The sequence below is a fragment of the Triplophysa dalaica genome, chromosome 2, assembly GCF_015846415.1.
Source record: "Triplophysa dalaica isolate WHDGS20190420 chromosome 2, ASM1584641v1, whole genome shotgun sequence".
NCBI lineage: Eukaryota > Metazoa > Chordata > Actinopteri > Cypriniformes > Nemacheilidae > Triplophysa > Triplophysa dalaica.
In genome coordinates, this window is record NC_079543.1 from 22,963,266 (window position 1) to 22,978,534 (window position 15,269).

Sequence of the window (15,269 nt, forward strand, 5' to 3'; positions counted from 1 at the left end):
AACAGCTCTCACTTTAATAGTTTATTTATTCAGTGACATTCTTACATTTGGCTAGACTATCTAAATACTTCTCTACCTAATTTAATTTATTTAACACTGCAGAAGTGTTAAATTTATATCAACAAAACAGTTCTCATTGCATAATACCTGTAATGCAGGCTGCTTTAGTGTACTGAATAAATGCATAGTATGACTTATGTTCATGCAGTAAGATGTTCCGCCACTAAGGAGCAGTGTGGTTACCTGATAAATGTCCTTTGCAAAAATGTTAAGCTTATAGGAGGTGATAAAGCATAAATCTAAAATATTAGTGACAAAAATACACTTCTATTGCTTGAATGAACACAATATTTTATCAAACTATTTGGTTTAATTTAAGTCTGCAACAGGAATACAACAATGCATTTGTTGGATGCACATTAGCCTCACCAACAAGTTCAATCATACCTGAAAAAGTTTTTCTTTGCATTTAAATCTACATTCTCAAAGTCAGCTGCATTCAAACAAATAATAGGTCACCAAAATAACAGCAGTCATGATTTACTTTATGGAACAACAAAGTATTTAGAAAAAATTGACAAAACGTTGGATTTAATATGAGAAATCAATGACAGAACGTTATTTTGTGTGAACCGTCCCTTTAAGAATGCACTTACTGCATCAAGAATTATTTAGAAACACAACACAGAACATGTGGAAACATTGCCAAGTCGCTACTTGTTAAACATCTTGCGAAACAACCATTAAGTCTGATTTATTAGCAAACAGGCTTCAAATCCTTAAAGCCTAAGTCACAGACGAGCGAGAGGTGATCTGATGGGTAGTTATAGGAAGGCAGCCTATTTGGTCCGATTTGTTCTGGTGTAGGAAAGTCCAAAACTGCATGAACATGGAACGCTGTGTGTGAATACCACACGTAATCCAGCGTGTGGCAGCTCTCCCCGCTTGGGCGGATCTTCCACGTTGTGTAAGGTGGCTCTGTTTTTCCGTCCGTGCTGAGATGCTTGTATGCGCTGTCCAATCCGAGACTAGATGTTGCAAAATTCCTGTAGACGTCCTCTGTTGGCTCTGCATTAAAATCACCACATACTATCATAGGAACGTCAGAGTTTCCGTTTTCTTCAGTGCCCACACTTTGTGCAATGTTCCTCAGGTTCAGCAGAAGATCCGACCCCTGCGCGCTACGTAGGACCTCCCACCCGCTCCGTGCCTTCAGATGCGTTACGGCGACACAGAACGCCCGCCGCGTTGCTTGGCAACGCAGCGTAGCGACAATCGCTACCTGATTAGTCTTAAGCATCATGGCAGACAGTCGTAGGTTCGTCGTGTTTATCAACTGGAAGCGTTTGTGGTTGAAGAACAGAGCACAGCCATCAGGACCATTGTTGTTCTCGACATCCAGACACGGGGACCACGGTTTGGGGCAGAAACTGCTCTGGTAGCCTAAACTAGCCAGAATGGGCTGAAACATGTCAAAGTAGTGATCCACTTCCTGTAGACACAGGATGTCAGGTTTGTGGGTCAGGATCTCCTCCAGGATCAAATACTTTCGTTCAGGCCAGTTCAGAGCATCCAGGGGGCACTTCACAAAACTGTCCATGCCTTCACCGAGAGCTGCAAAGAGAGAGTGGTCATTAAAGGGAATTTAAGAAATTCTCATATCATTTATTTACCCTAATGCCATTCAAAACCTGCATAAGACTCTTTCTATCTGTGGAACACAAAAGAAGATATCTTTAGAAATGTCTCTGAGGTTTTGTGATTATACAATGGAAGTCAATGTTGGCCAATGTTGTTCTTCAGAATAACTTAATTTGTTTTCTGCAGAAGAAAGAAACTAATACAGGTTTGCAATGACATGAGAGCGAATAAATGACGACATTTTTGGGTGAACTACAAGTGCATTATCTGCCAGTGAGAAAAGAGGATATAACACTTCTTCAAATACTTTCTAGCATAAAAGTGATCCAATTACATGTAATTTCGTACACTTGGATATGATATAAAATATGAATCATATGGTGTTTTTATCATTCTTTATAAATGTGAATGTACAGTCAGATTTCCACCTTGTGCAAGTACATTCCACTGCATAACTCTGATCTGCATCTGCCCCGAGTCCCAATGGCCGGTCTGAACAAAGGTTCTGTGCAGTCGCGCTGGCCGGTCTCTCAGAACCTCTTTACATTCTCGCAGCAGCCCCAAAGGGTCCACCGGGTCCTGATGGAAATCCAGGTCGCTATTTGGACTGTACCCAGAGACACACGGCTGAGAGAGAGCAGGGCTGCTGATGGTATTTGCCAGGGCACTATACAAACTACTAGTGCTGCTGCCCATGGAACGCACTACAAGAAATAAAACAATGGGCATATTAGGATCGTTCCACAGTCTAACAGGAATATAGAATTCAAATTTAAAAAGAATAAAAGAAAGTGTAGATGGTAACATCAATTATATACATTTTGGACTATATACTGTATTAATAAAAACCGAGCACATACCAAGTATTGACATTTAGAGAAAAAGGTCAACCAAAAGTGACATATTCCTTTTTAACACAACCTCCTGTCATTCCAAACCTTTCTGAGTTTCTTCTGCAAAACACAAAAGTAGATATTTTGAAGAACGTTGGTAACGAAACAACACGGTTCCCCATTGACTTCCATTTCATGGACACAAAACCACTGAGACATTTCTCAAAATATCTTCATTTCTATTCCACAGAGCAAAGAGTCACAGACAGGTTTTGAAAGACGCTAGGGTGAATAACTACCTTATTCAATTGTGTACTGTAGGATAAACGTCTCCTAGCAGCAAACAGTACAGCAACCATGGCAACATTTCTACTAGGAGCCACGCCCACTGTGTCACACCTGTCGTCTTAGGGCAGCAGACATATGGTTACACCGAGCAGCATTGGTCAAACACGAGCCGACAGCGAAACACACCCTGAACTCTGAGCCCAAAGGCATTCATGCATGTAATAGCTCCATTGATCTTAAAGTCTCAGTACCATACATATTCACAGGTGTAGACTTTTTCCATTCAAAAGAATGTGTCGGTTGGTTACACAAGAACTCTGCTGTGGGTCTATAGGTCACTAGTAAGATCATGTTGATCTTAATCAACTGAACATCCATGACTAACTCTTCATTAGCTGCTAACGCAGTTGCTTCACGGCTCTGTAGATCTTTGGAGATTTCGGTTGCTCACCGTTGAGAGATGCTAGAGCATCATGGAGAAAAGGCCAACTTAAATTCAGATAAGCACTAGTAGTAATGGCTTTTATGTAGATAATGCATTTCGCTGAGTGAATAAAGACTAAACAGGGTTACATTGACTATGTGTAATGAATGGACACTCAGACCACAGAAACATTTTTACTGCTTATCATAAATATAGCATCCAGTCAAATTCGAAGGGGATTCCACAGTCACAACCTGCAATAAGTATAATATCTTTGTTGTAAAGACCCAGAAAATCTTCTTTCATAATGCCAGTGCCACTGGGAATTGGGTACAGTACACTTTTACAATCCACTTATCCACCACTTTTACTACTTTTCATCACAATATAATATCTGAATAACTATTTCAGATCTTTAGTACAAATAAAAATGTCACAGGGATTGATTTAAAAATAGACTCTGTTTGGTTCTTTGCTTCTAGGAACATGTATACATTTACATTTAGTCACTTAGGAGATGCTTTTATCCAAAGCGACTTACAAAAGTTTAGGGAGCAATAAGAGATATGTCATACAGGAGCAATAAGACAAAAGGTTAACCTTAAATCATGTATACACATTGTATTACATCTAAAACAAAGGATAATATTTGTTTGAGCCGCGTCATATGAACCCTTTAACTACAGTATGTACTATATAGTATTTATTATACTGTATTTCATTATTCAAAAAATACTTTTTTTTCGTCCTTTCCTGAAAACTAGTTGTTTCGGAGATACAATGTCAGATCCATCTGATACCAACTGCTACCATCTTGTACTACTAATAATGTGTCTTTGCAAGAATTATGACATAACCATAAACCCAAAATAGACTTTATGCAGTTTTTATCTTAAAACCTAAGAAAAGAAGGTCTTTACATGGGACCTCGGATGTGAAACACATAGTAAATCACTATACAAATTCATTAGTGTAAACCCAAGTTGCACAGGTGAATAGCAGATGACCAAATAGTAGAAAGTAAACACCAACATAATCAACGATAACTCTGCACATTTCATTTATAGGAAAATAATATCGCTTATCTTACCAACAACCTGAATTCTTGAAGTTGTGTTAGTGTGGTTTCAAACAGCAATGCACCACTGGCTGCGTGTAAAATAGCTTCTGTCAGACTGAGATTACAGGTTTGAGACCATATAGACTCACACACAGTGAGTGCACAGATTGTTACAAGATTGAGCAAGTTTTTACAGGGTATACACAATATAACCAAGTTTCAACATATGATTTTGTGCACGTAATACAGCCAAACTATACACATGCAACTTCATAGAAAGGAAGAAGTAACAATGGTTACAACACAGACATGCATACACAAACACAAGCATGTGCGTGCACTTACGTAAGCACGCACGCACATAGCCGACAAACAACATCTTCAAGATCTGGTATAGTGTAACAAATGCCAATTTCAGCACATATGGTGTAATTTTTTTAACTGAGAATGAGTCTGTGTAACTTGTCATAAAATTCTGCAAGGGTAACAACACTCTGCAACAGTACCAGTCAAAAGAGTCACTTGCTGATTTTAAATGAATCCCCCTCCACACACAATTTTTCCTTTTGATTTTTACAGTAAAATTCTATTGTTTTAACAGATATATATGTAGCCACCCTTTGCACAGCTTGTTTTTTTCATGTTTATGTCATGTGAATGTCCTACGTTAGCCATGTTAACACGAAACCGCTATACAATCCTCCACTAAAAGGAGCTGCCAAATATTACCATGTGCTTAGGTATTTGCTTTGGTAGAGCAACGGTAAAGTCTTTTTTTTTAAAGATTTTGTCAGCCATTGAAACAAAAATATCATAGTTTTAAACTGTGATATCTAGGAATAGAAACGTCAAATATATGAGTAAACCTTTAAAACCACGGAACGTGTCTAAAGACAATTTCGCAATATGTAAACAACAACGCCAGTGCAAAACACTTCCCGTTTCAGTTATTTAACACTACACAAACGTAACAACAAAATACAACCGAGAGAAGATTTAGAACTGATTAAAATGTTAAACGAGCATATTTAAGACTAATTGTAGAAGTGAAATGAAAATAAATAAATAAAACAGGAAGTGGTTCTGGACCAAGGTTATTTACGTCTTGTGACATGATCTATAGTATATTTCATTTTTGTCAGTGCAATTTTAAGAAGTTATTTTTCATTAGTCACAAACAACTTCAAAGTAAGTTAATCGAATGTTTGGGAGCCTTCAACCTGGAGCATCATGTACTATACAGTGGTACCTTACCATTGTTATCACTCTGTACCTCAGTTTATATTAAATGACTATGGCACTCCCATCTGACACCATAACAGTACCACAGTGCCACAATGTTTAATTTGGTAAGATTGTTTCCTCTTTTGTGAACGTGCTTTGCAGATGGGTCCAACAGAAAGTGTTGACCTAAGCATTTCCCAATGTTCGGATACAGATGAGAACATCTTGTACAGCCAATGATAATCCCTCCATTCCTCTCTGCTTTGTGTGTCCTTCAATTTAAAGCTTGAGGTCACTTTTAAAAGTCACAGATCAAAAATAGCATCATCAACAACACAAACAGAATGAGTAAAAGTGCACAGCACACTCCTTGTATTACAGCACCACTACTACAATGATAAATCAGGAAAAATGATCTCAAGGGGGATTCAACTTGATGTGATACTCTATGCGTGAGATCATGGGTTTGTAAGTCAAGACATTGGGGTCTTCATTCATGAGATCCATCAGATCCCTGCTGTCTGACCCCTAAGTGACCTAAAGCTATCTGTGTCATGAAACCTAGGACAGCTGGGGAGAGGTCGTGGGAAAAACGACGACAAGATAAGATGGGCTTCAGCTGTCAGAGTACAGAAGAGATTACTGATTTATTAGAGACATAATATTATAATAATCGCCATAGGTAAACATATCTATTGGCATATCCGCATTTTTTATTATTTGTAGTAGCACCTAACATGTACAGTATTTTATTATAGTTAAAGATCTTATCTTGATCTTGTATCCTTGCGGATAAACTAATGATAAGTTCAACACGGAAGCACATTTAACACGTTGCGTAACGTATATTATCGCTATTATAGCACGAGCTGCTCGCGTCAGACGCTTAACACACCAATTAATATTTTATCAGTACTTAATTCCCTGGGATCGAACCCACGAACTCTGCTTTGCTAACGCAATATGAACCTATCGATATACAGAAACCTTACGATTAATTACATTATGATACATTACGTTTGAGTTGGCTACTTTGGAGACCAGACTAACGTTACGTCTACTAACTTGCGCTCCCCCGGACCTATGAAACAGAAAGCACACGACACGGTGCAGTTCTATCAAAGGTTAGCGTGGCTAAACGTCGGCTTTCATCACTCACCAGATTGGCGTAAAATACTGGTTCTCCGGTCGGTCAATTACTGAAAGTATCGATACATTCAGCCTGCGTGTGATCTCGTGCGTGCGCTCGTTACAAAATACCACTTCGAACCAAAAGCAAGGTCATAGGATGAACCGATCTCTGATCAGCGGAGTAACATTGCCATCTACCGGATAAAACGTTGCTTAGACATCCAACAATCTTCCTCAAGAGGGAACGAGGCGAATCCTGCCCCAATAGTATCTATCTCTGGGTGCATCGTGGAAATCTCAGGTAGACCTGGTTTTACTTGCTAAAAAATGGATCTTTTTAAATACACTTAATTATATTAATCAATAAAGTAATTAATTAAGTTAATTTTCATTTATAGTTAGATTTATTAAACAGAGACCCCAATCGTTTTTAAATATAAAACAAGGATTTGTAAATCACACATGGCTATAATTGGTCCATCCGCCGCAGCGCTTTAAAAAGTAACACGCATCACGTGTCAACGACGCAATCCGGACGGTAAAATTAGTGGGACAGTCTGTCACACTTTTTCTCGAGTGACCAAGACCGCAGTTGTGAGTATCCTCGGTCTCTGCAGAACACAGAAGAGGCGTTCCCTAACCCTAATTTTTAATTTCAGACTTTATGCCGTTTTTTACGACGGCGTTTTAGTGCCACGTTAAAAATAAATAAAAAAACAAGATTTCGAGAATAAAATCGAAATGTTACGAGATTAAAGTCGAAATGTTACGAGAATAAACTCGTAATAATTTGAAAAAAAATAACAGAATTGCTAGAAACAATGGATGTGGAGGATTTGGTTAAATCCTACTTTAGATTATGATTTAGCAATAAGGAAATACTTTGTCTTTTGGCGCATCATCATGGAGTTATAATTAGTAATTTTATTCAGAAGAAAAAATCAGATATGAACTAAGAACTAACTGGTTCAGATGACGTGCTTAAATATAACTTAAACTCTTAAACTACAGCTTTCACGTAAACAAAATACGTATTACGTCGACTTTATTCTCGAAACATTTCGACTTTATTCTCGTAACATTTCGACTTTAATCTCGTAACATTTCGACTTTATTCTCGTAACATTTCGACTTTATTCTCGAAATCTTGGATTATTTTTATTTTTAACGTGGCGCTAAAACGCCGTCGTAGTTTTTATCTCAAAACCTAAGAAAAAGGTCTTTACATGGGACATCGGATGTGAAACACACTTTTTTTTTTTAATAATCAATTCATTAAATCAGATGATTTATATGTTTCTTCAATGTTTCTTAGTCTCAGAAGCAAACGACTGTGGGTGTAGTGTGTGTTGAGGGCATTGCACTTTGTTATTTTTAAAGTCACCGTGCAATCAAGAAAAAAGAGGCAGTACTTTACTGACTGTCCAATGGCCAGGTCTTTTTAGTTGCAGGCCAAACGTACAACAAACCAATCAAAAACGACAGGGCAAAATAAAGCCCCGCCCTACATTTTTTTCTAACTTCAGAAGCCGTTACACTCGGATACACGTCACGATATGGAAAAGAAGTCAATCGCAACTTCTGTTTCACGGTGACTTTAAATGCAGCACTTGAATTAATCAGAGAAAAGTTCACAGCCTTTTTCAATTCTATTAAAATTAACACACAGGCAAGAAAAAAACATGAAAAATACTTTGCAGCCCTACCCTGACTTTCACCTGATTCATTTAAAACTACATCCTCATTTAAGGTTTTCGCACAATATATTTTTAATTCGTAATAAAACTGGGTGGATATTTTTAATGACAGTTAAAACCCATTTCGGTTGTGTTGTTTTAATAACATCTTGTGCAGGAGGCCATAACAAAAACATAAACAAGAAGACAGCAACTGAAGATGAGGTAAAGCGATTTATCGTCATTGTCAAATGTCTGTTGCCTTATATCTTTGTGTAGATTCAATAAGGGTTTCGATTTATTTAGTAAAATTGAACCCTAATTTTGCTTTATGGCATTGGCTTGAAGTCCCTGCCTGGGGATATATAAATACTATAGATCAGCAGCAAATTATAAGTTTTTTTTTTTTGATTAACAAAGAAAAGTTCAACATAAATATGTATGGTTGGTTATTCAAATGTATTGCATTCAGACATGCTTGTTCAGGTAGGCCATAATCTCTAAAACTAATTTCTCTTTGGATTCCACTGCGCGTGTAGTTTATGAGGTTTAATGAAGCATATAGCCAAGATGGAGGCAGATTTATAAGAACAGTGAGGGGGATGATGAATTATACCACTTTAGGTTGCCTAAAGCATAATTTGTTATAACAAGACAAGGGAATAGGAAAATAAATCTATAAATTAAGAGGAAAGAAAGAGAGAAAACAATAAAAATAAACTCAGCTGAAGATGGAATTGCAATGCATGGTGGAGTGTCGATGGAGTTTGGATTGAGACATTTCATGTATTTTCCATTCCATTTTCTACCGCTTATCCGAACTACCTCGGGTCACGGGGAGCCTGCGCCTATCTCAGGAGTCATCGGTTATCAAGGCAGGATACACCCTGGATGGAGTGCCAACCCATCGCAGGGACATTTCATGTATTGTAAAGTTAAAATGTAATTTCTGTGCCGAAGTGATTTGCCATAAGTGGTTTGCAAATATCCAGTTGTTTGGACAAATTTACATTTCAGACCATTCAAGAAAGCAAGAACAATTTTTAGGCTTTCTTTAAAGAGTCGGTTTAGCTATAGGTTTCTTTGTTGTTGCTTTCATAAAGTATCAAGTTATTAATAATAGTAGATGCCATAACTGCAGCATCTTGCTTTTCAAAAGCATCTTTACCCATCGGAGGCTGAATCAGTATTTCATCTTATTTCACTATATCATAGATGTTTTGCAAATGGCTCATTTGCGTTTTGAATTGATGTGTAAAACAGACTGTAGTTTTTCCCGTCAGCTGCCTTTGACATCACATCTCGGGACAGTCAGTGGGGAACGTCTCTGGACCGCGTGCGTTCTCGTGGTGCCATCAGCTGAACGGTGACGTTTCAGTCAAACCGATTCCGTTTTTTGTCATGTTCTCACTTTAATTACCTCATTTTTAACCTATAGGATTCCCCAAGGTTGAAATTATTCATGGTGATATGGTGAAACTCATACTCGCAGTGAATCTGTCCTCACAATCGATCCCCCTGAGGTCTTCACTGTCACTGCTACGCTAATGACTAACGCCAGAGGCAGGATAATAGTTGGGACATGACCTGTTTGTCGACCCCTCCGTTCTTTCTTTCCTTTCACAGTCCCTCCGTTCCTGTTCTCTTTCATCTCTAATCCCGTTCTTCCGACACGGCTGACAGGAAAGCTGTCAGATTATTCTGAGAAGAGAAAAGAGAGGTTGTTAGTTAACTGTGAATGTCAGAGAGACTCTAATGGACAGATACAGGGCACAAATTTATGTTATTTTTAACCTTAAAAACGAAATGAATCTCTGCCAACAGCATTGTAGTATTACAATGTGGTGTTTTTTGCATATGGTACCGTTCTTAAGCTTAACAATAACTTTATGTTAATATCATAGTAAAACTTTAATGTATCGAACCGTACCGTTGTATTTAAATCTATTACTGTTTTTTTACAGGTAGCCTTGTGTTGGTGCGAAGAGTCATATCATGAACTGACATTCATTTTTTTGTCTGAAATCTACTTATACTTAATAAGGTTTTAACATGGTTTGGTTTTAATTTCTCTTTGACTTTCATAATAAAGCATCATGTTTATCGCAGTTGTGTGTTCAAAACTCTTATGGAAACATTGTCTTTTCATTGGAAATGAGTAACCGCGCTGCATTTTACTCACGTGCTGTAAGTTTGCTGTCGAGTCCAATATATGACGTAAAGTCATTGTCATGACAGTTTCAAAACAATTCTGGGACCAACAAATAAATAATATCAATATTTTTCTTTTGCCCTTGCTGTAACAGCCAAAAGTCTTTCTACTTTTCCACTTTTGGTGTATTTGGGAATAATAATAATTTTCAATAGGTTACAAAGTAAACACCGTTCACACCAGGAAAGATTTAAATACGATCAAGTTTTAAAGATGTTCTAATAGGGCTGTTTAACAATTTATCGCATCAAGAATAAACGTTTTTTTAAATAATATGTGTATTTATACAAAAACACATACTTGTGTATATATTTAAGAAAAATTAAAAAAGGATGTGTAAATACAATTTATGAATAATTTAAAAATATTCAAGTATTTAATTAAAAATATTTATACATACATGCAAAAAAATCCTAAATATATACAGTACATGTATGTGTTTATAAATACAAAATAAACATGCATAGTGCACAGACATTTATTATTATGTAAACACAAAGAAATTTTGGATGCAATTAATTGTGATTAATTAGGAGAATAAAATTAGGTAAATTTTATATTAAATTAGTAAATTAGGGAAAAAATTGTCCGTAGGGTGTGAGTGCGTGAGTGAATGAGTGTGTGTGTGTGCCCTGCGATGGGTTGGCACTCCATCCAGGGTGTATCCTGCCTTGATGCCCGATGACTCCTGAGATAGGCGCAGGCTCCCCGTGACCCGAGGTAGTTCGGATAAGCGGTAGAAAATGGATGGATGGATGGATAGTAAATTAGGAGTAATTTTTTGCTCTAGCTGATGAGACGAAACTTTAACAGCAAATGAAAATCTATTTAAATTTAAGCTTGCAGTTCACAAGCTTTCAATAAGCAATATTATTATCTATTGCTGTAGTTATTGTTTTTTGTGCAAGTGGAACTTAAGGCATTTTTGAAGCTTAGTTTTCTGATCTGGAGAAGAAATTTTGAAGTTATGAAAATATCAGTATGTTTTCATAGTACACTGAAGCCTTTAATCTCCAGAGATCAAGGAAATCTGATTCCTCAAGATATGAGCTATACTGTATATAGGAGAGATGTACTCCAGAATGTAAAATTCTTAAAACCTTATGTGAAGAATCCAACAAATCTGCATTCAGCTCCATTCAGATGAATCGGTATTCCATTTCTAAGGCTACCCTGTTTTGATCTCGGAGTGGTTCCTGTCTGAAATGCTTCTGATCATTTTTACTAAACCAAGATAGTATAAGAAACATCACCGGAAGCTAAGCTGACTGTGTGGAGAGTAAGTTCACCTGCAGTTCGATGTTTTGACATGTGCCTTACTACTAAAAATGTGTCTATGCTCACTTTAGATTCTCTCTCTCGCTGTCTATCACCCACCAGATAAAGGAAGATGTCTTTCATCCTCTTCCCTTCCTTTTGCAGTCTCCCTTTCTGTCCTTGTCGTTCCCAGAGTCGGATGAAAGAGAGCAGGGGCAATCTGGTCATCCGGATAAAACGACAGTGGATCACGAAGGGCAAGACTGAAAGATCACAGATTACCTCCATCTTCAACCTACTGGGCACACACTTAATAACTCTCTCTCTCTCTCTCTCTCTCTCTCTCTCTCTCCTTCTCTCTGTTTGTATGTTTTACACTGTCCACACTGGTTAACTCAAGTTTCTCTCGTCTACAGCCTCAGCATTAAAGCAGCTCACTTTATCCTTTGCATGCCAATCAAAAGTTTCTTGTGCTCGCGTTTTCTCCTTCTCCCCATGTCACCGTCTCGATTCCTCTCGGTGGAAATCAATATATGAAGCTGTTGCTGCTGGCAATAACAGCCGAGCTTCTACATGAGACTGCCGTGAATGTGTTTGAGTGTGTGCGAATTTCTGTCTTCCATGTGTCACTATTACAGTCCTTGTCCTTTTGTCAAGGATGTTGTAATTGACTGGGGCGCGAGGACACACGCGCGTGCACACTTCATTACTTTTTACACTGTGAAGCTGGAGCATCGATCTATGAATGACAAGCCTTTTATTGGTAAAATCAGACATTTATGTTTTTGGCATTTCCTTGCCCGAGGCCAACTGCCATTTGGAAACTGATGCGTGTACGTCCGCCGACAGGCCCTCAGGCCGGATTAGAGTTTTTGATAAAACCGGATGTTTAATTTGTTTGACATTTGTTTGACGATCTCGAGCTTAACTAGCTTGTATACCGGCTGACATTTCTTTCTTTTCGTTCTTTTGATCTGCAAAATGAGCTCAGTGTAAGCTGCGCAAAAATAACCGCATCATTATCGCACGTCGTGTAATTAGTTTTGCATTGTTCGCAGTTGATTCCAAAAACCTTTTGTGTGGAGCCATAAAGCTTTTATAAAAAAAAATCAGTCAATGCTAAAGTTTTTAGTCGGTGTGAAATGAAACCACAGGGTGGTGAAATCTGTCAGGGATTGTTTTCTTTTAAACTCTTCATTAAAATAAGCCTTCCTGTAAAGTAGAAAACGCCTTAGATCTGTTATTTTATTATTTTTGGATAGAGGGGCACTCAGCTGCTGGTTTCTTTTGGGAAGGCATTTTTATTTTTACCTGTAGAGGGCACTGCAGGCTTACGAAGACTCCAAACCTGTTCACTTCTTACCTGTTCTCTCTCTCTTCTTTCTCCTCCTCCTCGTCCATTTCTCCTCTCTTTCTTACTTTCTCATTAGCGCACTCTTTGTCTGTAATGTATGCAGTTTGGTAATCCTTATTCCAATGTCCCAATGACCCTTATATCTTTCATCTCTTTTTTTGCTGTCTTATCTGCTGCCTCGCCTTCTCTTCCACTCTTTCCCCCGTCATTAAAACTTACCACTGTGTCTTTCGGCCTGTGTCATCTCCTGCTTCCACCTTCAAAGCAGCCGTCTGTGTCTGCCCAATTTTTCCCTTGTTCTTCTGCCTATCACCATCTAACCTCCATGACCTCTCTCTCGTGGAAGCTTTTTGATGTTGTTCTATGCCACTTTGTTTTTTTTGTCATCTCCTCCTTGTTTATTTCTCATGTGACTTTCATTCATACGGGGTCTGTCTGGTTTGAATAAGGGCTTTTTAAATCCTTTGTTAGGACCCAGAAGGACATGTTGTGGCTCAGTCTCATTTACAGAAAGTATTAAGTACTTTCAGGTGTTTTTCCTAAAACTTCATGGTAGGAATTCGGGTGTAACAATGTTGTGACAACATTTTGCATTATAAAACATTACCGTATATATAGTGCAATTCTTGACTTAAATTAGGTCTCTCGATATTAGATATTCGCTACATGGCTATTGTAACAGAGTAGAAACCAGGCAGAATAGAGGATCCAAGTGCAGTAGAGGATTTAATTGACACAAAACAAAGTTCAACAAAATAAAAGAACAAAGAAACAAGGGGCAAAAGTGATCCGAAACATAAATGAACCATGGCACAAAAATCAACTGCTGACAAATGATAATTGAAACACAAGGGCTAATATAGACAGAACCAGACCTGGTCCATTCCAGGGTGGAGCTGGAGGCAGAGCAGGAAGCCTGGGCGTGATAGGCAGGGCTGGGGTGGACTGGAAGCCTGGGCGTGGCAGGCAAAGCTGGAAGCCTGGGCGTGGCAGGCAGGCCTTGAAACCTGGGCGTGCTATGAAGGGCTGGAAGCCTGGATGTCGCAAACAGGACTGGAAGCCTGGGCGTGGCAGGCAAAGCTGGAAGCCTGGGTATCGCAGGCAGTGCTGGAAACCTTGGCATGGCAGGCATGGCTAGAAGCCTGGATGTCGCAGGCCGGGCTGGAAGAGTGGGCGTGGCCGGCAAAGCTGGAAACATGGGCATGGCAGGCAGGACTTGAAGCCTGGATGTCGCATGCAGTGCTGGAAACCTGGGCGTGGCAGGCAAAGCTGGAAGCCTGGGTATCGCAGGCAGTGCTGGAAACCTTGGCATGGCAGGCATGGCTAGAAGCCTGGATGTCGCAGGCAGGGCTGGAAGCGTAGGCGTGGCCGACAAAGCAGGAAACATGGGCATGGCAGGCAGGACTTAAAGCCTGGATATCACATGCAGTGCTGGAAACCTGGGCGTAGCTGGAAGCCTGGGCGTGGCAGGCAAAGCTGGAAACCTGTGCGTGGCAGGCAGAACTGGAAGCCTGGGCGTGGCAGGCAGGGCTGGAAACCTGGGAATGGCATGCAAAGCTGGAAGCTTGGTGGTCGCAGGCATGGCTGGATGCCTGGGCGTGGCAGGCAGGGCTGGACGTCATGGAGGTGCAGGCAGAGCTGGAAGCCTGGATATGGGAGTAGAAGTCAGAGCGGCCCTCTTAGCTGTGGTACTTGGCACTGAAGAGTCCAGGGCGTTCATCTTTTCAGCGGCCTCTCGTGTGGGAGAGCAATACACAGCCCAGACACTCCACAAGGCTCCAACAACAACCGGCAGAGTTGACTCCAGGAACAGGACCTCAGGAAGAGATGCCTCCAGGACCACCGGACTAGGGACCACCGGGCTTGAGATCTTAGAGACACCAGGCACCGGCACAGACGCCAGAGGAGTCTCTATCCTCTAGGTTAGAAATCAGACGCTTTGAAACCACCTTCCTGTCAGCTAACTCTGGACTGGCGGCCATCTTGTGAACCAGATCAGGGCTGGCAGCCATCTTGTAAACAGGCTCTGGACTGGTGGCCATTTTACGAGCGGGCTCTGGACTGTCAGTAACCTGACTTCACATTGATTGAGGACTTTTGACTGCTGATTGACTATGCTGTCTCTGCCCTCATCGAGTTCTACACTGTCCGCCATTGTTTTTTCATGCT

General features: G+C 39.7%; 2 protein-coding genes across 6 annotated transcripts; both read right to left on the bottom strand.

Moving 5' to 3' along the window:
* Nucleotides 1–11: 11 nt before the first annotated feature.
* On the bottom strand, nt 12–6,816 carry noctb (nocturnin b). 5 transcript variants are annotated; one of them, XM_056737750.1, is made up of 4 exons: nt 6,630–6,816; nt 2,502–2,594; nt 2,070–2,345; nt 12–1,614 (listed from the first exon to the last, which is right to left on the bottom strand). In XM_056737750.1, the coding sequence occupies exons 2-4, from the start codon at nt 2,512–2,514 to the stop codon at nt 758–760; spliced, it is 1,146 nt and encodes a 381-aa protein (XP_056593728.1). In that variant the 5' UTR covers nt 2,515–2,594; nt 6,630–6,816; the 3' UTR covers nt 12–757. The 5 variants fall into 5 exon arrangements, with proteins under 5 accessions (XP_056593728.1, XP_056593719.1, XP_056593732.1 ...); XM_056737741.1 differs by lacking the exon at nt 6,630–6,816 and adding an exon at nt 4,277–6,588; XM_056737754.1 differs by lacking the exon at nt 2,502–2,594 and having other exon boundaries at nt 6,630–6,810.
* A 7,300-nt stretch (nt 6,817–14,116) lies between these two features.
* Nucleotides 14,117–14,722, bottom strand: LOC130407249 (larval/pupal cuticle protein H1C-like). The gene has a single exon (XM_056730012.1). It carries the CDS (start codon nt 14,720–14,722, stop codon nt 14,117–14,119), a length of 606 nt encoding a protein of 201 aa, XP_056585990.1.
* Between the last annotated feature and the right edge of the window lie 547 nt (nt 14,723–15,269).